The 24,017-nt window shown below is 45.0% G+C and overlaps 1 protein-coding gene and 1 long non-coding RNA gene across 2 annotated transcripts in view; one reads left to right on the top strand and one right to left on the bottom strand.

Annotated features, from left to right (window-relative positions):
- Window positions 1-12,008, bottom strand: part of POLE4 (DNA polymerase epsilon 4, accessory subunit) — a 30,235-nt gene extending 18,227 nt beyond the window's left edge. The window contains exon 1 of the mRNA XM_073546309.1: window positions 11,666-12,008. Within this exon, the coding sequence (XP_073402410.1) occupies window positions 11,666-11,875 (210 nt within the window). The 5' untranslated portion in view covers window positions 11,876-12,008. The remainder of the gene's footprint in view (window positions 1-11,665) is intronic.
- LOC141049671 (uncharacterized) overlaps window positions 11,959-24,017 on the top strand; it is a 37,285-nt gene continuing 25,226 nt past the window's right edge. The window contains exon 1 of the long non-coding RNA XR_012220409.1: window positions 11,959-12,050. This is a non-coding gene — a long non-coding RNA (uncharacterized lncRNA). The remainder of the gene's footprint in view (window positions 12,051-24,017) is intronic.

Below are 24,017 nucleotides of genomic sequence, written 5' to 3'. Positions count from 1 at the left end.
GCTAGCGTTTTCCAAGCGATCTGTAGCATCGCTTGGAGAACTGATTGACAGGTTGGTCACACTCGTCAAACAGTGTTTGACGAGTGTGACCAACTTTTTACTATTGAGGCCGCCTATGCAGAATGTAGAATGTAAATAATAATAAAAAAAAATAAATATATATATATATATATATATATATATATATATATATATATATATATATATATATATATATATATAGTTATTCTCACCTTCCGACGTCCTGCGCAGCTTTCCCGCCTCACTCCACGCTCCCAGTAATCCTTTGTGACAATTACCGTGATGACGTCCGTTCTCGCGGGATCGCGACGTGTCGCGAGAACGGACGTCATCGCTCGCAAAGGCTTACTGGGATCGGGAGCATGGAGAGAGGCGGGAAGGTTGCGCGGGACGTCGGAAGGTGAGAACAACAATATTTTTTATTTTAAATTCTATTTTTTACAGGGATATGGTACCCACAGCCTGGAGGACAGTCCCCTCTCCTCCGGACCGTGGGCATCATCCGCAAATGTTCTGCTTACTTTTCGCATGGTGTGCACAGCCACATGCGGAAAGTAAGCAGAACAATGCATTCCTATGGATGCGGGATCGCCGCGATTCCGCGAAATTAATGAGCATGCTGCGTTACCACGACGCAATTCCGCCGCGGCAAAAACCGCAGCATTAGCACAGCATTGTGGAATCCCATAGGAATGCATGGGATGCTTATGTTTCACGTTTTCGCGGCAAAATCGCGCAGTGGAAACACGAAAAAAACCACCATGTGTGAACCCAGCCTTAAGGTCCTCCTCTACAGATCAGAGAGAAAAGGCACTGATAAGGAATGCCTGCAGCTCTGCACTCATCTCAACTGCTCGTGTAAGCAGGAAAACAGGATTAAGACAAGTATGTATTAAAGCATATATAAAACTTTCAATAAACTGTGCATAAATCAATAGTCCAGTGTATGTTTTGTCTGTATGCTTCATGTTCGATCGCAGTATTTAGGGGGTTAAAGTAGCGGGAGCAGTACGGGGCGATTCCTGGCACTGAGTGCCAAGTGTCAGCTGTCAGAATCAGCACCGTGCGTGGGCTTATTTTTTGCGGGACGAGTTGTACTTTTGAATGACACTATTGGTTTTACTATATGGTGTACTGGAAAATAGGAAAAAAAATTCAAAGTGCGTTGAAATTGCAAAAAGAATTGCAATTCTACAATTTTTACCATGTTCCTTAAATGCTAAAACTAACCTGCCACTATGATTCTCCAGGTCAATATGTGTTTGCAGATACCAAATATATATAGGTTCTTTTTTTTTTACTTACGTGGTTAGAAAAAAAATTCAAAAGGTTGTAAAACATGAAAAAAATAGGCATCATTTTCCGAGACCTGTAGCATCTCCATTTTTTTCTGGATCTGAGGCTGGATGAAGGCTTTATTTTGGTACTATGTTGCGGAGACCAAAAAAAATAAAAAAAAAATAGTAATTCTGACATTGCGATTTTTCTCGTTACGCCATTTACCGATGGGTTTAATTCTTTTTATATTTTGACAGATCGGGCGTTTCTGAACACTGCGATACCAAATATGTGTAATTTTTTTATGGTTTTATTTTGAATGGGGAAAAGGGATTTGAACTTTTATATTTTTTTAATTTTAGTATTTTTAAAAACTTTTTTTTTCCACTTTTCTTGATTTGCTTCACTAGTCTTCTTAGGAGACTTGAAGCTGCGAACACATGAACACCCGATCACTTGTGCTACACGTAACAGGTAATGATGAGCGAACGCGTTAGGATAAGGTTTAATCCGAGCAAGCTCGAGTGTTATCTGAGTATGCTCATATATACACACACACACACACACACGTGGTCAAAATTGCTGGTACCCCTCATTTAATGACAGAAAAACCCACAATGGTGACAGAAATAGGTTGAATCTGTCAAAAGTAGTAAGTCAAAAGTATATGAAAATGAACAAATGAAAGTCAGACATTGCTTTTTCAACCATTCTCCCACAGCATTTAAATAAAAAAAAAAAAACTCATGAAATAGGCCAGGACAGAAATGATGGTACCCTTAATTTAATTTTTTTTTTGCATAACCTTTTGAGGCAATGAGACTTCTGCACCTGTCGACAGATATTTTTGCCCACTCCTCAACAGCAAACTGCTCCAGTTGTCTCGTGCTTGAAGGTTGCCTTTTCCAGACGGCATGTTTCAGCTCTTTCCAAAGATGCTCAATAGGATTTGGGTCAGGGCTCATAGAAGGACACTTCAGAATGTTTTCCTCTTTGCCATTCTTGGGTGTTTTTAGCTGTGTGTTTTGGGTCATTATCCTGTTGCAAGACCCATGACCTGCGATTGAAACTAAGCTTTCTGACATTGGGCAGCACATTTCTCTCTAAAATCTCTTGATAGTCTTGAGATTTCATTGTACCCTGCACAGATTCTAGACACCCTGTGCCAGATGCAGCAAAGCAGCCCCAGACATAACCTCCTCCATGCTTCCAGCAGCCATTTTCCCAGAGGCCACAACATCGACGCAACGGAAGTGCGCGGGCTCCAGGCTTTTACAAGATATCGCCGGAGCCCCCGCAATGCCGAACCTGCCGCACTAGTTTGGTTCATATCACCGAACCAAGAGACCCCCCCCCCCCGTGACTCCTCTCCAGCAACGCTGCTGATCCCCTCCAGGGTAAGCTGAATTCAGTACTGTAAGACAGACACCAATTTTGACGCATTAATTTTTTCCCCATTCTCTTTCTGAAAATTTGGGTTTCGTCTTATAGTCCAAAAAATATGCTAAGTATGAGACCCTTGTTCTGCCTCTCATATATTTACATTGAGTAATGACCTCCAGATGACTCAGCAAATACTAGAGCAATCTGGTAGGTCACAACCTGCAGGAGATGACCAAAAGCGGCACAGATGACAACTGCAGCGGGTAAGTACACAGAACTTAGAATTGTGGCTCCACTCCAGCGCTGCAATAAATGAAAGAAAAAAAAATATGCTGGAGTGCTGCTTTAACCCCTTTACCCCCCAAGGGTGCACGTTAATGACCGGGCCAATTTTTACTATTCTGACCACTGTCCCTTTATGAGGTAACTCTGGAACGCTTCCATGGATCCCGGTGATTGTGACATTGTACTTCATGTTAGTGGTAAAATTTCATTCATATAACTTGGGTTTATTTGAGAAAAAAACGGAAATGTGGAGAAAATTTTTAAAATTTCGTGATTTTCCAACTTTGAATTTTTATGCCCTTAAATCAAAGATATGGCACACAAAAAAACTTAAATAACATTTCCCACATGTTTACTTTAAATCAGCACAATTTTGGAACCAACATTTATTTTGGTTAGGAAGTTAAGGGTTAAAAGTTGACCAGCGATTTCTCATTTTTACACCACCATTTTATTTTTAGGGACCGCATCACATTTGAAGTCACTTTGAAGGGTCTATATGATAGAAAATACCCAAAAGTGACACCATTCTAAAAACTGCACCCCTCAAGGTGCTCAAAACCACATTCAAGAAGTTTATTAACCCTTCAGGTGCTTCACAGGAATTTTTTCAATGTTTAAAAAAAGTGTACATTTAACTTTTTTCACAAAAAAATTACTTCAGGTCCAATTTTTTTTTTATTTTACCAAGAGTAACAGGAGAAATTGAACAGCAAAAGTTATTGTTCAATTTGTCCTGAGTACGTTGATACCCCATATGTGGGGGTAAACAACTATTTGGGCGAATGGCAGAGCTCGGAAGGAAGCAGCGCCATTTGACTTTGGGCTGGAATTGAGATCGGACGCCATGTCACATTTGGAAAGCCCCTGATGTGCCTAAACAGTGGAAACCCCACACAAATGACACCATTTTGGAAACTAGACCCCCCAAGGAACTTATCTAGATGTGTGGTTAGCACTTTGAACCCCCAAGTGCATCACAGAAGTTTATAACGACCGGGCGTGAAAATAAAAATATTTTTTCCACAAACATGATCTTTTAGTCCAATTTTTTTTTATTTTCCCAAGGGTAACAGGAGAAATTGGACCCCAAAAGCTGTTGTGCAACTCGTCCTGAGTAAGCTGATACCCTATATGTGGGGGTAAACCACTGTTTGGGCCCATGGCAGAGCTTGGAAGGGAAGGAGCACCGTTTGATTTCAATTCCAGCCAATCCTGTGTTGAAAAAGTCAGACGCTATGTTGCGTTTTGAGAGCACCTGATGTGCCTAAACAGTGGAAACCCCCCCAATTCTAACTCCAACCCTAACCCCAACACACCCCTAACCCTAATGGGAAAATGGAAATACATTTTTTTTAATTTTATTATTTTTCCCCAACTAAGGGGGTGATAAAGGGGGTTTGATTTACTATTTATAGCGGGTTTTCGTGTTTGGCTGCTGTCATATGCTAAAAGACGCTACGTTCACACGTAGAACTCTCGCGGAAATTACCGCGAGAATTCTGGAATTCCAATCCGCAGGAAAATCGCATTTTAAATTCCCGCGATTTTCCTGCGGAAAAACTAACGATTTGCAAGCGTAATTAGCTTGCAGAATGCTAGCGTTTTCCAAGCGATCTGGAGCATCGCTTAAAGAACTGATTGACAGGTTGGTCACACTCAAACACAGTTTGACAAGTGTGACCAACTTTTTACTACTGATGCTGCCTATGCAGCATCAGTAGTAAAAGATAAAATGTAAAAAAAAAAAAAAAATATTATATTGTTATTCTCACCTTTCGGCGTCCTGCGCAGCCTTCCCGCCTCTCTCCACACTCCCGGTCCCAGGAATCCTTTGCGCGAATGACCGCGAGACGTCGCGCTTCCGCGAGACTGTGACATCATTGCGGTCATTCTCGCAAAGGATTACTGGGACCGGGAGCGTAGAGAGGCAGGAAGGCTGCGCGGGATGCCGGAAGGTGAGAACAATATTTTTTATTTTAATTCTATTTTTTACAGGGATATGGTACCCAGAGGACAGCCTCCTCTCCTCCGGACCGTGGGTACCATCCGCAGATGTTCTGCTTATTTTTCGCATAGTGTGCACAGCCACATGCGGGAAGTAAGCGGAACAATGCAATCCTATGAGTGCGGGATCGCCGCGATTCCGCTAAATTATTGAGCATGCTGCATTTTTTACCCCAAAGCGATTCCGCCGGGGGAAAAAACGCAGCGTTAGCACAGCATTGCGGAATCCCATAGGATGGCATGGAATGCTTATTTTTCGCGTTTTTGCGGCAAAATCGCGCATTTAAAACCACCGCGAAAACACCACGACGTGTGAACTCAGCCTTAATGTAAGAATAGGTTTTGAATCACATTTTGTGAGCTATAATTTTTCCTTATTTTGACCCACCGAGTCATGTGAGGTCCTATTTTTTGCGGGACGAGTTGACGTTTTTATTGGTACCATTTTCGGGCACGTGACATTTTTTGTTCGCTTTTTATTCCGATTTATGGGACACAGAATGAACAAAAACCAGCATTTCATGAATTTCTTTTGGGGGTGCGTTTATTATACCATTCCACGTGTGGTAAAATTGATAAAGCGGTTTTATTCTTCGGGTCAGTACGATCACAGCGATACCTCATTTATGTCTTTTTAATGTTTTGGCGCTTTTATGCAATGAAAACTATTTTATATAAAAATTATTTTTCCATCGCTTTATTCTGCAAGCTATAACTTTTTTACCTTTTCGCTGATGATGCTGTATGGCGGCTCGTTTTTTGCGGGACAAGATGACGTTTTCAGCGGTACCATGGTTATTTATAGCAGTCTTTTTGATCGCGTGTTATTGCACTTTTTGTTCAGCGGTATGATGATAAAGCATTGTTTTTTGCTTTGTTTTTTATTTTTAAGGGGTTCACTAAAGGGGCTAACAAGTGGGATAGTTTTATAGGGCGGGTCGTTACGGACACAGCGATACTAAATATGTGTACTTTTATTGTTTTTTTTTTATTTCCAAAAATGAATGTATTAAGGAATTTATTTTTTTTTAAATTTATTTAGTGATTTAGTGCCCTGTCCTTCAAACTGCACATCCAAGCTCTTTCTACCTCCTGTCGCCTCCAGCTCAAAAATATTTCCAGAATCCGTCCTTTCCTCAACCCTCAGTCTGCTAAAAATGCTTGTGCATGCCCTCATCTCCCGCCTCGACTACTGCAACATCCTTTTCTGTGGACTCCCTGCCAACACCCTCGCACCTCTCCAGTCCATCCTTAACTCTGCCGCCCGACTAATTCATCTCTCTCCTCGCTACTCCTCCGCTTCTCCCCTCTGCAAATCCCTTCACTGGCTCCCATTCCCTCAGCGTATCCAGTTCAAATTACTAATACTGACCTACAAGGCCATCTATAACCTGTCTCCCCCATATGTCTCTGAACTAATCTCCCGATACCTTCCCTCACAAGACCTCCTTCTCTCCTCCACACTTATTCGCTCCTCACCCAACCGCCTCTAAGACTTCTCCTGAATAGCCCCTATTCTCTGGAATTCCTTGCCCCAACAAGTCCGACTATCAACCACACTTGGATCCTTCAGACGGAAACTGAAAACCCACCTCTTCAAGAAAGCCTACAGCCTGCAATGACCCCGCTATCACCTCCTTTCTCACCACTACCTGTGATCTTACCTCAACCAACACCGAAACTGCTGCAACCCACCAACCTACTGTCTCCTTCCCCACCATCTTGTAGCATGTAAGCCCGAAAGGGCAGGGTCCTCTCTCCCCTCTGTATCAGTTTGTCATTGTTAGTTTGTTTACTGTAAGTGATATCTGTAATTTGTATGTAACCCCTTCTCATGTACAGCACCATGGAATCAATGGTGCTATATAAATAAAAATATTTTTTTTTATAAATTTTTACCCTTTTTTCACTTTACACTAATGTCTCACATTGGGACAATATAATAATTTGTCAGATCACTGATCTGACAGTTTAAACAGCACTCTGTCAGATCAGCGATCAGACAGGCGTTGCACAGGCTTCCTCCATGCCTGCTCTCTGCAGGCACGGAGGAAGCCGCTTCCCTGCAGGCAGGGCTGTGGAGTCGGAGTCGGTGCTCATTTTGGTGGAGTCTGAGTCGGTATAAAATGGACAGACTCCTAAAATATATAATAAATTGGGTACAGTAGTTCAATGCAGAATATTTTTTCATAGGAATTTGGCAGGGCTGTGGAGTCGGTAAGCCAAACCTGCGACTCCGACTCCTCAATTTCCCTTACACCGACTCCGACTCCAACTCCGACTCCCACACATATTGCTTATATTTAAGTGAAAAATTTATTGTAGTACAATGTGAACCTCAGACATTTAATCATTTCTATGATCCAATAATCAAGATATTTAGATAGAACAGAATATATATTGGTGTACTACCCGGTTTTCATTCTTTTTGGTACAGATACGATATGAATAGACAGATATGGATAAATGGATAGATAGAGCAGATTTCTAATCTGCTTTTGCTATTGAAAACATTATCTATGAGCTCAAAAACCTTTCAGGTGATGCGGTTTTTTTAAAAAGATGATCAGCTTTTGCAGCTGAAAAACGTATCCTCAAAAAACACAGGAAAAACGCTGTGTGTGAATGTAGCCTTAGATCAGGAATAGAACAGCCATTTATAGGACATTTCATAACTTTCCCAAACTCCTATGAAAAAATATTCAGCACATCCTGCATTGAATTACTGTACCCAATTAATTATATATTTTAGGAGTCGGAGTCGGTCCATTTTATACCAACTCCGACTCCACCAAAATGAGCACCGACTCCGACTCCACAGCCCTGGAATTTGGGAAAGTTATGAAATGTCCCATAAATGGCTGTTCTATGGCTACATTCACACACAGCATTTTTCCTGCGTTTTTTGAGGATACGTTTTTCAGCTGCAAAAGCAGATCAGCTTTTAAAAAACCGCATCACCTGAAAAGTTTTTGAGCTCATAGATAAATGTTTTCAATAGCAAAAGCAGATTAGAAATCTGCTCTATCCATATATCTTATCTGTACCAAAAAGAATGAAAGCCAGGTAGCACACAGACTAACACTCCTCTTTTTTTTTTTTCGCACCAGTCAGGTACACCTCATAGCTGCCCAAAAGGACGCCCAGTAACACATCAACATCAATTGATAGTTGGAATAAATAGACTGCATTCATCACATCTTCTTAAGGTGCAGGCTTTATTTTCAAGTGTAGGGGTGTGCTGTATGAGGTTCTGCAGCAGCTGAGGTGTGCAGTATGAGATTCTGCCCCCCCCTAGATTTGATCCTGGCTACGCCCATGGTGTGAATGTAGCCTGAGGATCTAGGTTTTGTCTTAGCCGAGAAGTTATAGTGAAAAAAAAAACAATTTAGATAGAGAGATATATATTTATATATCTATATATACACACACACGCCGTATATACTCGAATATAAGCCGAGATTTTCAGCCCTTTTTTTGGGCTGAAAGTCCCCCCTCTCGGCTTATATTCGAGTCATATACACCGGGGGGGTCGGAGTGGGGCGGGGGTGTCAGGTCATACTTACCCGTCCTGACGCTGTCTCGAGCCCCCAGCTTCTCCGCGCTCTCTCTTCCTGCCTTCAGCGGTCACGTGGTACAGCTCATTAAAACTCATGAATATGCGCATATTCATGAGTTTTAATGAGCGGTATCACATGACCACTGAATGCAGGAAGAGAGAGCGCGGAGAAGCGGGGGACTCAAGAGACAGCGTCAGGATGGGTAAGTATAGCGATACTCACCTGTCCTGCGTCCATCGCTGCTTGCTGCTGTCTGTCATCGGTCAGTGACTTCAGACAGCAGAGGGCGCGGTGACGTGATTGTTGCGCGCCGCACCCCTGCAGTCTGAACGTCACTGACAGATGACGTGGCAGATAGCGGTGAGCAGCCATGGACGCAGGACAGGTGAGTATCTGACACCCAGCGACGGAGAGGTGAGTATGTCATTTTTTTTATTTTTACATGCAGCAGCAGCACATGGGGGAATAATCTAAGGAGCTTCTTATGGGGTCAGCATATGGGGGAATAATCTATGGAGCTTCTTCTGGGGACACCATATGGGGAAATAATCTATGGAGCATTTCCCACCCTAGGCTTATACTCGAGTCAATAAGTTTTCCCAGTTTTTTGTGGTAAAATTAGGGGGGGGGGGGGGGGGCTAAAATCTCATCTCCCGAGATTTCAATGCCGAGATCTCCATCTGCGCTTGCGCGGCGGCCATTTTCCAGGAAGCAATCCACCGCACAGGCATGGATGGAACGGCAGAGCCCCCGACGCAGCACGGGTCAGAGCCCGGCAGCAGGCACCGGGGTACACAGTGCGGAGGCGGCAGCACCCGGGGGACCCAGCGCGGAGGCACAATAAAAGGTACACTTGCATTGTAAGACGCACCCCTATTTTCCCCCCAAATTTGGGGGAAAAAAAGTGAGTCTTACAAAGTGAAAATTACGGTAAGCAATATATGTGGGAGTCGGAGTTAGTGTAAGGGAAATTGAGGAGTCGGAGTCCCACGTTTGGCTTACCGACTCCACAACCCTACCTGCAGGCCCCCGGGGCCATCTTGGATCTGGGGGCCTGCAGGGAAGGAGACCCGAGCAGCACAGCACATCACGCTGCTTTGGGCGGTTTCAGGGAAGCACGTAGGGAGCCCCCTCCCTGCCGATGCTTCCCTAATCCCCCGGTACACTGCGATCATGTTTGATCTCAGTGTGCCAGGGGTTAACGTAAAGGGGGCGGTCCGTGACCGCCCCTGACAGTGCTGGGTGTCAGCTGTGATAATCAGCTGACACCCGGCAGTGATCAGCTGCGCCCCCCCCTCCCTCTGATCGCTTAGACTTACTATCCCGTGCCCGGTCATACGGGCGGGGTACTGTGGACGGGATAGTATGTCTGATGTCAGAAAGGGGTTAGGCTGGGTTCATACTGTGCTATGACAGTCAGTTTAACAGACTGCGTTATAACACGGTGTAATGCAGTCCATTAACGCTGCCATAGCCTCCCATTAACTAGCGCATCGCGACGTATGCCGTAAAGTGGCACATGTTCGCGATGTGCCGTTAAGCACTGACGGAGCCTCGGACGCGGCCTGCAGCATCTGAGGCTCCGTCACAGCTAGCGCTGATGATTCATCAGCGCTAGTGGTCATAGCATGTTACCGCTGATCGTCAGCGCTAGCGGTATAGCATAACGCATATAGTGTTAACGCAGCCCGTCAACACTATGCGTTGATAGGGCTGGTTAACGCTATGTGAACCCGTCATTAATGGCAGTGTCTGAATGGCACCATCTGAATGACACCATGAAAGAAAACAGGATATACTCTGATCAGTTTTTAATACAGATGTATGTATGGATCACTTACACTATGGGTCCATGCATTGTCAAAAGAAAAATTCCCATCACACAAGTCTGGGAATGTACCCAACCAAAGCAGGAATATGAAAAACAAAAAAAAAAAAACGAAAGAAAAACAAAGTGTGTAGCCCCAACCTAGTAGTGCAATATAATTTTTGTATTGTGGCAGCACATTAGTTAGCGGGACTAGTCCAAGAGGCATGTGCTAAGTGCAGACCAGAACAGTCCATCAAGCGGTTTTGACACCGACAGAGGTGCGACTGTCCCGCCCCCTCCTACTGATATCCCGCCAATGTGTGATTATTGCTGTGACATACAGTGACATTCTACTAACGTGTCACTACCATGGCGTTCCATTGTGCACACTACAGCATGTGGCGGCTCAGCACTGTGAGCGCTCAGCTGGTCACACTCCGTACATGCACAATGTGACGCCGTGCATGAAGTCACAACTAATACCACACGGGCGGGATTTCGGAAGGTGGAAGGCACTGCAGAGACGCCCCTGTGGGCTTGATATCAGCTTGTGGGACTGGTTTGCACTAGGCCCACACCTCCTGGACTACAGCAGCTAAAGGTACTGTCACACTTAGCAATGCACCAGAGATCCCGACCAGCGATATGACGTGGTCAGGATCGCTGGTACATCGCAAAGTGGTCGCTAGTGAGCTGCCACACAGGCAGATCTCACCAGCGACATAGCAGGGGTCGGGGGTCGCTACTTACCTGTCAGACGAGGCGATCCTGCATCCTCCCGCCCGCGTCCACGTGTCGCTCGTCTCCACAGCAGGAAGCTGATGACGAGAAACAGTCCAGGACGTTCTCGTGCGATCAGCGATAACCAGCGGGGGAGCGGTCGGAGGTAAGTATCAGACATAGCGATATCACTAGCGATATCGCTGATGCATCACAAAAACCAGTGACGTTATAGCGATATTGCTAGCGATATCGCTATGTGTAACGGGCCCTTAATATGTGGCTCCCAGGCATTAATTGATGATACGATCGCACTGGGAACCTTGCCTAAACATCGGGAGAGCTGGAAATCAGTAGTAAACGACAATGCAATGCTCCGGATACTGGAGGTAAATCCTAAGGGAAGGATCCCTCTAAATGAGACTCTCACCTAGAAATGCCATCACAAGCCTGCGGTAAATAACGCAAGTCGCTGTGCACACCAATGTGTACCCCCAGCCCTAGGGAAACCAGACTGACACAGGACGCACGCTCACAGCAAGACATAACGAACCACAGACCCGTGAGCATGGCCCGCACCGCGCACACACCAGCCTCTCACCGTGGCCTTGCTGATAGCAAACACCGCCTCCTGACTGGCCAGAGACACGTCCGGGTCCGACTTCATCAGAGACTTTATCCGAGACATTGGAAGTTTCGCAAGCTTCTGCGAGGCCGCTGGCGGAGCCGCCGCATTCTCGGGGTGCCCGGTGTCTGCGGCCTCAGGCTGTGCAGCGGCGCCGCCCGCAATCACCTCCTCCTCAGCAGCCATGGAGAGAAGCAGGAGCGCGGGAAACTACACGTCACGTGATCATGTAGGGTCGGCCGTTAGTAAGGAAGGGTTTCTATTGGTGACATCCGGGTCCTCAGCACACAGTGTACTGTACTGCGCAGCCTACAGCCCAGAATGCCGCCAGCCCATCCTGCACCGTCAGGACTCACCCTGAGTGAGTAGTACCAGACACCGTATCTGCTGGCAATGTCCACCATGTGCATGGAGTGCTACCATGATTGTTTTAGCTGACCGGAATTCTATTCTGTGGGCTTGTGAAAAGCATTGCTACTTAAAGGGAACCTGTTACCAGGTTTTAACATGGGGTGGTGCTCATAGTGATTCAGAACAAGGGTCTCCTGCAGACCACGGAGGCGTAGCTAAGGACCCCCATCCAGTTTGTGTGAGTTAAAGGGAATCTGTCACCCCTTTTTTGAGGTATCATATAATGATATCATTCAATTGTGTGTCACATAAGGATTCTCTTAGTACTTTTGCTTCCCCCTGACCCCGCACCTTTCATGCATAAATGCCTTGTTCATATCGGTTCAGATGTATGTCAACTGCCGCTGTCCGGTGGGCGGGGCTTATTCACCTGCTCCCCCCCTCCCTGTCTTGCTCTACGCATTTCTTCTTGTGTAGAACAAGACAGGGAGGGGGGAGCAGGTGAATAAGCCCCGCCCAGCGGACCGGACAGCGGCAGTTGACATACATCTGAACCGATATAAAAAAGGTATTTATGCATGAAAGGTGCGGGGTCAGGGGGAAGCAAAAGTACTAAGGCTGGTTTCACATTAGCGCATTTTCAGCGCGCGCACGGCCGGGGGTAGCTCCGCCCCCGAGCCGGCTCTCTGCCCGGCGTGCCCGCCCCTTCCTTGTAGCGCCGCCTCCTAGCGGACAGCGGCGCCTGCGATCGGCGCACCCTATCTTTAGCATAGGGTGCGCCGATCGTGCGCAGGCCGGGCGCTAGTTGCGCTTTGACCTGCGCTGCGCACTTTTGACGGTGCGCCGTGCGCGCCAAAATCAAACTTTTCGGATTTTGGCGCGCACGGCGCACCGTCAAAAGTGCGCAGCGCAGGTCAAAGCGCAACTAGCGCACGGCCTGCGCACGATCGGCGCACCCTATGCTAAAGATAGGGTGCGCCGATCGCAGGCGCCGCTGTCCGCTAGGAGGCGGCGCTACAAGGAAGGGGCGGGCACGCCGGGCAGAGAGCCGGCTCGGGGGCGGAGCTACCCCCGGCCGTGCGCGCGCTGAAAATGCGCTAATGTGAAACCAGCCTAAGAGAATCCTTATGTGACACAAAATTGAATGATATCATTATATGATACCTCAAAAAAGGGGTGACAGATTCCCTTTAAATGCCGCTGTCAGACATTGACAGCTGCATTTAACATGTTAGCTGCAGGAGGATCACGATTCCACCCGCGACTGTTGGGGGCATCACCTGATAAAATCAGCTGTGGTGCCTGAAAAGATGCTGGCTCATGAGGCAACCTATGATATACCTATAGGACATAAAGGGGCTAATGTTTTAATTTTCTAAAAAAAAATTGTTTTTAATTATGTAAAATATGAAAAATAATAAAAGAAAAATGTTATATTTCACTTAAACGCTAAGGGGAGCAGCTGCTGAAATTTGCCATGAAAACCTAGTGTAGTGCTTGCCAGAGTCGTATCTGGGGGGAAAACAGGTAGGAAATCTGTCTTAGGCTACTTTCACACTTGCGTTTTTTTGTGCTGCGCACCGTGCGCAGTGCAAACACATAAAAAACGCATCATGCATTTGTGTGCGTTTTTTTGCCATTTTGCGCATGGTTTTTTAAAAAAAAGCACATGAGTTTTTTTTTTGCGCTGACGTGCACACTACAAAAAAACGCATGCGCGTACAAACGCATGTGTGTGCGCACCCATGTAAATAAACAGCAGAAAAAGCGGCACAATGAGCTATAAATAAATAACATCATGCGTGAAGGATCATAAATACAGGTAATATGATGAAAGGTCCCAAGCTCATTGTAACACAGTGTGGGACACACTGAAAGCATACAATCCAATGAGAAGAAAACCCAGTGCAGAAACGTCCAAACTCAAATGTATTAAAATTACAAATCTTTATTAAGGACACAGATAAAATTGGCAATTCAGTGAGTACAAAAGTGACACGAGAAAAACAGGCGGCGTGTGGAGGAACAGTGCACCTCAAGAAGATGGTATGCAGTCTGACTGTGTGAAGAATTATAGATAGAAAACAGTCACAAGGGTATCGAGGGTTAAGAATTAAACAAATGGATAACCAGCAAAGAAATAAAGTAGAGAAAAAATCCCAGTCTGACTAACACACAAAGATTATATGTATATAAACCTCCAGAACGCCCTTCAGGCCAAATAGTAATAGTCAAAACACATACCAGAGAGAGGGAACACAGACCACCACACGCTGCCAAACCCCAACGCGCGTTTCGGATACAATTCCTTCTTCAGGGGTTGTGTCACAAAGTGGAGTGAATGCTATAAATAGAGGGCTGGAAAAATGCAAGGCCAATAGCACAGGAGAGAACAGACAGCCCCCACCTTCATCGCAGCTGACGCTGACAACTGCACGGGGCCCCGTGATGTCATGCCAGATCACGATTAGGAGAAGGCGGAGCAGGAAGCCGTGCTGACTCGCGCATGCGCGATATGAAAAAAGCAAATATCGCGGCCATCTTGGAGAAGGGCAAATATTTGGGAAGATCTCCTAAGAGAACAGGATTACTTATAAAGCGCAGCCTTAAAAGAAAATGTAAATAACAGCAACGAGGATATGTTTAGTCAGGGTATCAAATCCCTGAACAGAGTAGTCAAAACTCATACTAAAAAAAATAGATATTTTAATGCATCTGTGGCTGTAGCCACGTTCCAAAAATCTTTGCATAATTTCATTTGCTCGAATTTTAAAATCATCCAGAGAAGAACTTATCCGACGGAGTCTTAAGGCCCTGTCACACATAGCGAGATCGTTAGCGAGATCGCTGAAATGCTGAAAAGTTACAGGTTTTGTGACGCAACAGCGACCTTGCCACCAATCTCGCTACGTGTGACACATAGCGGCAACCAGCCCCCCCCGCTGGATATCGCTGATCGGGCTCGAATGTCCTAGGCCATATTTTGATCATTGGCGTCCCGCTGGCCAGCATGCATCGCTGTCTTTGACGCCATAACAATGACGAGCGACCTCGTTGAAGCATGCCTATCGAGGTCTGAGTTGTCAGAATAGCTGCTGTGTGACAAGGTCCCAACGACCGCTGAGGGATCGCCGTATCGTTGCTGCGATGTTGAGTAGATCTGCCTGTTTGTCAGCTTGCTAGCGACCACGTAGATACGTACCAGTGATCCTTACCAGGTCGTATCACTGTCGTGATAGCTGGAGCATCGCTATGTGTAACAGGACCCTTAGAAACTGGTGGGAATTGCCTTAATCACATACACAGGGTGAGCAGAGGAAGCATGGAGTAGAGAATTAACAGAGGTCTTTTATCAGGAACACCATGACTGATATAGCTCACTCAGTACACTTGTCCCGCTATGTCCCAGAAGAGCAAGGCTGGGCAGTACACGGAAAGCTTACCAGGACAGGGCAGGACCTGCAGCAAGTGACTGCAGGCGGTGGAACCCGGGTGGAGCCAGCCGCAAAGCTCCCAGAGAAGATAGCGGAGAACGGCGGACACCGACAGAACAGGAGTAGGTCAGGAGAGCCGAGGTCAATACTGAGAGGACAGCAAGGTACAAGAGCGAGGTACAAAAGAGGAGTCAAATACAAGCCAAGTGTCAGAAACCGTAGAGGGCAGCAGAAATACCAGGGGGATAGGCAAAAAGGGCAGTCAGGATGGAGCAGAAATCAGAAACCAGACAGACGAACGAGCAGTACCGAATCAATAGACAAAAGCCAAAACGGGGAAAGGAACTGGGTCAGTAACAGGATAACATAAAAAAAGCAGGCACAAGCACACAAGGGTCAGACTACTCAGCCGAGGGCAGAAGTATAACTGACAAAGACCGGAGCCCAGCTGAGGCTATTTAAAGTCCTCTCACAGCCAGAGAGAGGCCAAAAAGCCTTAACCCCTGAGGTACCAGCCAAAACTTCTAAACAAACCATGACATCTCTTTACGAAAGACATCAGATTGTAATATTCCAAAGTTATCCTGCTTGATGGTAACATCCAGAAAATCAATTTTGTGCATATCATAATGTGTCAATTTAATATTGAGTTGGTTAGAGTTTAAAAATACAATAAAATGTTGTAATTCAACAAAGCTGCCCGTGAAGAAGGTGAAAGGTAAAACTTTTTTCCTAGTGGATTGGAAAGGATTTGGTCCTGAAGAGAGATCGGGGGAGCCCAAGGTGAATATTCTTGCCCCACGTTTTCTGCAGATATTCCTTGCGGGCTTGAAAAAGAGGGGGCAAAAGGGAGAGTACTATAATGCCAGCGCTGGTGTCTTTGCATGCACCATCTCCCTCCTCCCGTCAGGAATGCCAACATACGGTCACTCGGCAGGGTCTCCTTCCTGCTCTGAGGACGACGTCGCGCAGTTCTCCTGGCGGCACAGTTAGGATGCGTGCACACTCCTCGTCTATTAAAGTACTTAAGGAACCTTTCACAGTTTTGCCTTGGTAAACCTGCCTAGACTGTACCAGTACCTGCACCTACTCCCATCCTGTCAATATATCTGTCCGCACTGTCAGAATCAGCACCAGTCTCCATCCAGTCTATTTATCCAGAATCCACACTGTCTGAACCCGCACCAGTGTCCCTCTTGTTTAGGACTTCATGTCCGTGTCTGTGATCCTGACTCTTGGGGTCACCTGCCACCATCAGGGGCTCTAGTGAAAATCAGGTAGCCACTTAACCACACCCCTCCAAGGTAAGCCCGGCCTGCGGCGCATTGGGTCCATGATTCACCAGCGTGACTGTTTGCATACGTGAGTTGTATAGAGTACATCAGGTTGGCATATGTGAGTTGTGTGGAGTGCATCAGGTTGGCATATGTTAGTTGTGTAAAGTGCGTCAGGTTGGCATACGTAAGTTATGTAGAGTACATCAACTCGTGCAATAAATTAGCGTAAATAACAAATTTAATAATCTGTGGATGAGTGTTACATTTTAAAGCAGTCTTTTATTCACAGGCCAGGAATGTCGGGAAAGGTGTCACACTGAAAAGTGGTGCCTTTCTTATCCTCCTTCTGTAACGTACCATTTTTAAAACCGTTCATTCTTTGCAGTTTGAGGGACCTAGTACTATACAGGCACCTTCAGTTTTAGAAGTACTGGGGCCTTTTATTTCCTGATTTCCAAATATTAGGGCCTTGATCATTACCTCCTAAAACTGAAGGAAGATCTCAGTATTGCCTGCACATCTTAATAACATGTAAGTGTTTTACATTGCCATCTGTACAATGTGCACAGCCAGCTTTTTGTAACACACCTTAGCTATCCGCATGGCACTGTAGGGCTAGAGGACATGATTAGAGATGTCATCTCCACCCATGTTCTTATTCTAGCACAGGACACAGTTTGGTTTGGGGGCCTGTGTAGATGGACCTCGTACAGCGATGAGGGTGCTGCCGTTACTGTGTTTTGTGGTCAAGAAAAGGAACTCTTTCTAGTCCTTATACTTGACCACCAACATGTTGTCACTCCATTGGGCTTTACTCTCAAACTTTCTGGGGAGCTGCCCAATTAGCATCCTAGGGAATCCTATCTGTTTTATTGTGCACAGTACAGCTTGCTGTGGTAGCTTTGGCAGAAAGGGATTTGAAAAGTGGGATGCTGGTGTAGAAGTTATCAATGTAGAGGTGATAACTACAGTTGAGCAAACTTGATCGGGGGTCCCTGCTTATTTGGCAAGCTATAGCGCATACCGAAGAAGAGGGAACCTGGATACATGGAGAGTGCTGGCTGATCAGCTGTTGGGCTATGCAGCTGCATGTGTTGCGTCTGTGTCACAGTTACAACACATGCATGGAGCGCCTGTGTGACAAATTCGCTCAAATCTGGTGATAATCCTGATCCAGCAGTGGGTGCAACAATTCCCACACAATTTTTCTGCTCACTCCCAGGACAGGGGGTATTCACTGGAGTGTTGTATAAAACATCAACACTCCAATATTGCCAAATTTCTTGATTCTTCACTTACCCCATGTGAACGACAAGGCCCCAAAACTTCATCATTTCTACTGTGTCTATGGGGATACAGTTAGGAAATGATGAAGTGGGATTTTGGCATAAAAATTGTTGTCATATACAATTGTCTGGGCCACCATGAGATTTACAAAATTCTCAGAGAAAAATACTTTGAAAAAGTTGATCTCTGTGAGGCCAGCAGTGTCAAATTGGATTCCTGTTTGCGGCACAAAATCAGGAATCTATGGCTCATAATTACTGAGTTGTGAGGTCCATAGTGGTTTAGTAATGGTGGGCGCTGGCTCATTTACTGTCCTGGGGTGTCTGCATGGGGGTTCATTATCGCTAGAGGAAGAAAAAGGAAGGAGGTATATTCAAGGAACGTGGCATCCTCTCGCTCACTGTTAGTGTCGGAGGCAAAGAAGGCGTATGTCTCTTCGGCTGAACACTATCTTTGGGAAGAGTGGGACATTTTATTTTTCACGTGGATCATGTGTATGTCTGTTGTGTTTTTCACACGTGTGTGAGTGTGTTGGATAACCACATTTTATTTAGGTGTGTGTTTGGTGTAAACTTTTCTTTTTAATTTATTACATTTAGAATAGAAGAAGGGAAAAAAGAATATAAATAATAGAAGAAAATAATCTAGAAATAGATAAAAATAAAATGAGCATATAAAAATTTGGTAAAATAAAAAACAAACTTACTAAACATATAACAATGAAAACAATTACTGAATGCTCGCAACTAAATAAGTAATTACACAAATTGTAATTCTCTGCAGTAGAAAAAACCTATAGTATAAATATTTCAAGAATTTTCCACTAAAATTCTGAAACTACTATTACTAAATGGACATCGGTAAAAAATTTTTTTTTTTGAGCGCCCACAACTATCTGATGTTAATTTTGATTCTATGTATTAGTACAAGGATCCCCAACCTGTAGCTCGGGAACTACATGTGGCTCGTGGTCCCATGAATTGTGTCTCGTGTCTGCCAGCTTGGTGCATTAGCTCCAGGTCTAGCAAACAGGCATGAGGAGAACATCTCAAAATGGTGAATTTTGTGAGTAGCCCTGCACAGAAGAGCAGATCTGGATGCACATTTACTGGTCTTAGGGGTTTAGAGATGTTTTAGGTACGGTACGCTGGAGGATGGTACTACCTGTTAGAGGAGGTGCTCAAAGCTGGATGAGACAGTGTGTTGGGAGTCCTTTAAGGGACAACACTGAATGGCGGTATGGTGGGAACCCCTGAATCTCAGTGTACTTCTTTGGAGTGATTTATGTGAAAAAGCTTTTGTGGCGCCCCCAGGAGTATGGTCGCCACAGTGGCATTACCTTCCTCCTAGGGAGTGTGATGTCATGCTTGGAAGCAATAAAGGGTCTCTCTGTCAGGTAAATATAACACACAACACAGCTCCCACTCCAGGCCAGCAGAGGGAGCTCTGAACCCTAAAACTGGGGGAAGAGCTGCTCTCTGGGGGCCAGGAAGGGGAAATTAGTGAGTTTGTGTGAGGAGGGCAACGTGTGTGGACGTGAGGAGAAGAGCTGGGTGATTGAGCAGAGAGTTCAGGCTCATTCCCAGCTATAGCGCATGATCTGGAGCCCGGTCTCCAAGGCTGTACGGACACTGATGGTCCTGCAACAGAAGCCGGAGGAATAGGAAGTTGTAAATGCTCTATTCCCACATAAGACTCGGAGGCACAGCAGCGACGTGTGGGCCAGAAGAGAAAGGCTACAGCTGTCTGCCATACGAGGGAGTTCTAAAGAGATTAAGCAATTGGAACTTCATTGTAACACAGTACTGCAAGTACCTAAAACTAAGCGCTAGGAAGGAGACTACACAACCCATCTGCCTAGAGAGACTCCTAAGTTGCTTCCAGGCTAGCCAGCTCCTGTGCCATCTGTAATATGGACCCTGGACTGCATTTGCCAAGCAAAGTAAAGGTAAAGAAACTGCACCCTGTTGTGTCCTTGCCTTCTTCCTGCAACCCCGTCATCCTTGTGCCAGGCACTGCACGCTCTTCCTCAACATCTATCCTCACTGCCCTTGGATTACTGACCTACCTGTGGAGGGCCACAACATCATAACTGCACCACACCATCTGTCCCAGGGGATCTGTCTGCAGCGTTGGCTTAACATCTTCATTGCCGAACACCACAGGTGGCATCACGAATCATTCACTCATAAACTTTATTCCATCACTTCATCCCTTTTACATGGGTGCCCAGGGCCACGGACCGGGTCACTGCTGCTGTGACATTCCCCTCTGAGAGACCGGCCCGGTACCGAGTACCCCACAGCCCTGGGAGGGTGACCCACTTTGGTTATGATTATACCTGTAATGGGGACTTTGGTTGACACTACTTTGAGGGGGGTGGGAGCTGGATTTGGCTCGCTGCCCTCTCTCTAAGCTGAATGTGGCTCTCAGGCTATGTACCCATGTATGCAGAAATTTCCTGATTGAAAACCGGACTCCTTCCCAGAAAACGCGTGTTTTCCGGGCGTTTTTTGCGCATTTTTTATGCGTTTTTTTCCGGAGAGTCCCCAGTCTCATAGAAAATAGTTAGAAATGTGGATTTTTCCACGAAATTAATGAGCATGCTGCGTTTTTTACCGCGATGCGTTTTTTTCACGGAAAAAAACGCATCAATATGCACAAAAAGTGCAGAATTCATTAAAATGAATGGGATGCTTCTTGTAAGCATTTTTTAAGCATTTTTGCCAGTAAAAACGCTTAAAAAATGTGAAAAAAACACGTGTGCACACACCCTAAAAGTCAGAAAGGTTGGGGACCACTGTATTAGTAGAATAAACAGTAGTTTAAGTCCTACAAGAATTTTCCTCTGAGATTCTGAAACTACAATTACTAGATGGACATCAGTAAAAACAAATTACTGAGCCCCTGCAGCTATCTGATTTGATTATATTTGTGATTATATTTCAGTAAAAAATACTGTAGTTTAAGTTGATTACTAAATTATTGTTTTACTGTGGATTACACTGTTGAGTGTAGCTCTATCACAAAAAGAGGAATAAAAAAATCCTCCAATAATTCAAGAATTAACACAGCAAAAAATACCGCTACCTTTTTTGCTTTGTCAATCTAGCTATATCAACTAATCTAAATTATATATATATATATATAAAAAAATTTACACTTTACTATCATACACTAATTGTCATTATATTTCAGTAATAAACTATAGCTGATTACTACAGTATATTTTTACGGTTCCTAATCTAACTTTATCAACTAATCTGAATTATCATTTTAATTCAATTTTTTTTTACAGTTTTTGATGACAATCAATGATGTACCTGATGCCACTCAGTGGTTGCAGAATGCACACACAGAAGTGGTTCAAAGCGGGGAGGGATAAAAAAAATGAACAGAAAAAAAGTCCTGGCCAAAATTGACACTGATGCTGATCAGTGATATGCAACACAGATCAGCACTCAGCAGCTGCAGCAGGCATGCACAGCGGTGATGCAAAAGATGGAGGGGGGGGAAATGGACAGAAAAAAAGTCTTGACAAAAACCAAGCAAAAATGCCGATCACTGATGTGCATCACTGATTAGCGGCTGCAGGACACATGCACGAAGGTGTTGCAAAGGGGAAGCCAGCAAAAATGGACAGGGAATAAAAAGTCCTGGTCAAAAGTAAGCACAGATGCTGATCAGTGATGTGTGTCACTGATTTGCACTAGGCAGCTGCAGGACACACACTCGGTGGTGGTGCAAAAGAAAAAAACTGCCAAAAATTGAGCGACCAAGTTCTGATTAGCGATCAAGTACTGATCAGCATTTGGCAGCAGAAGGGAGGTTAGAGAAAGAGTTAGCGAGAGGGAGGTAAGGGGGGGGAAAGGGGTGAGTGGGATTAGGGTGAACTAGAAAAAGCACCGTACATGAACAGGACAGGAACAGTTCTTTTCTTCAAGTCTTCAGTCAGCAGCAGCAGAAGTGGTGGCACAGGCTAAAATAAGCTCTGCACATGTTTCCAATTTGGAATGAGTCAATGCAGAGCGGTCGCTGAGTGGTCAGACTGCGCTCCTGCTCACTGATTGGTGCGATCGTACAGTAAGTAATCGTCCCATCGCACCTATCAGTGCTAGGGCTGCTGATACTGCTGTTCCCAAGCAGGAGCCTATGATCAGTGCTTTTATAGCATCGATCATAGCTGGACTTCAGTGTTTCAGGCAATTTAATTTACTGAAACATTGAAATATCGGCGATTGGCTATTCAGAATTGAACAGCCAATCACAGCTATCGTATTTGTGTGGGTGGGGGAGGGAGGGGCGACGAAACCTCTCGTGGCGACAAGTCCCAGTACATTGCTGTCAGAATTTTTTTTAATTTTACCATATGTGTTGTGCGTTTATAGGTTGGTAGTTCCTAACTACCTGCCTTTTCTGCAGTACACAGATCTCCCCCTGCTTGGAGCCTTAGCAGGGTGGCCATGTGACCACTACTGGTAGCAATTCTCCAACATCCTATGACATCTGCCCTGCTCCTTCGGCAGGGCATTACTGCCAACATTATCCTGATTTCCTGATTGACAGCTGGCTTCCCTCTCAGATGAGCTGAGTTACATTACTGGAAGAGGGCACAGGGCAGTGAAATCAGTATGCAAGCGAAACTGATACCCAGTGTAAGCGCTGGGAATCAGAATAACATGCAGACTTCTTTGCCTGCACTGCTCATATGGCCCCTGAACTAATGATAGTCCCAAAAAGTTGTTTTGTGACATGTAAAAATGATAAGTAAAGGTAGTTGGGTGTTGAGAGTATACAAATTTGAGTGTAAACTTCAATAATTTGCTCTGCGCAGTCATTGCCATAAATGTGGCAAATGTCTAGGCAAATTGGACATAATTTTACACAAAAGCCCAAAAATGGGCCTGTCAAAATTGTTGGCACCTTTCCAAAATAGTGGGTAAACACCTTTGTTTCAAGCATGTGATGCTCATTCAAATTCATTTGTGTCAAGTAACAGGAGTGGGCAATATGAAAAACACACCTGAAACCAAATAAAAAAAAGGGGAGAAATTGACTCCATCTTTGCATTGTGGGTCTGTGTGCCATACTTAGCATGAAGAACAGAAAGCGGAAATTAAAACTGAGGAATTGAAAACTAAAATTATTGAAAAATATCAACAATCTCATGGTCACAAGTCCATCTCTAGAAATATTGATGTTCCTTTGTCCATGGTGCACAACAAAATCAAGAAGTTACAACCCATGGGAGTGTAGCTAAACTCCCTGGATGTTTAAGGCAGATAAACATTAATGAAAGTTTGCAATGCAGGATAAGTGGCTAAGCAGCCCCAATCAAGTTCAAAGAAATTCCAGCTGTCCTGCAATCTCAGGGTGCATCAGTGTCAGTTCAAACTATCTGTCGACATTTGAATGAAATGAAACGCTATGGCAGGAGACCCAGGAGCACTCCACTGCTGACACAGAAACATTAAAAAGCTAGAAAATCCTTCTGGGAAAGTGTCTTGTGAACATATGAGACCGAGATAGAGCTGTTTGGTAAAGCACATCAATCTACTGTTTACTGAAAATGGAATGAGGCGTATAAAGAAAAGAACACAGTACCTACAGTCAATTATGGTGGAGGTTGAAAGATTCTTTGGGGTTGTTTGCTGCCTCTGGCACTGGGTTCCATGACTCTGTGCAAGGCATCATGACATCTGAACATTACCATAGTATTTTGGGTCGCAATGTAGTGCCCATTGTCAGAAAGCTGCGTTTGCGGCGAAGATCATCAGTCTTCCAGTAGGGCAATGACCCCAAAAATACTTCAAGAAGCACCAAGAAATGGATGGAAACAAAGTGCTGGAGTGTTCTGAAGTGCCCGGCAATTAGTCCGGATCTAAATACCCTAGAACATGTGGAGAGATCTTAAAATTGCTGTTGGGAGAAGGCACTCTTCAAATACGAGAGACCTGAAGCAATTTGCAAAGGACGAGT

This window comes from Dendrobates tinctorius, unplaced genomic scaffold (genome assembly GCF_039654945.1).
Source record: "Dendrobates tinctorius isolate UK_male_01 unplaced genomic scaffold, ASM3965494v1 ptg000011l, whole genome shotgun sequence".
In the NCBI taxonomy this organism is placed as follows: domain Eukaryota; kingdom Metazoa; phylum Chordata; class Amphibia; order Anura; family Dendrobatidae; genus Dendrobates; species Dendrobates tinctorius.
Note: the sequence above shows the minus strand (reverse complement) of the source record. Positions and strands in the feature narration are given on the sequence as shown.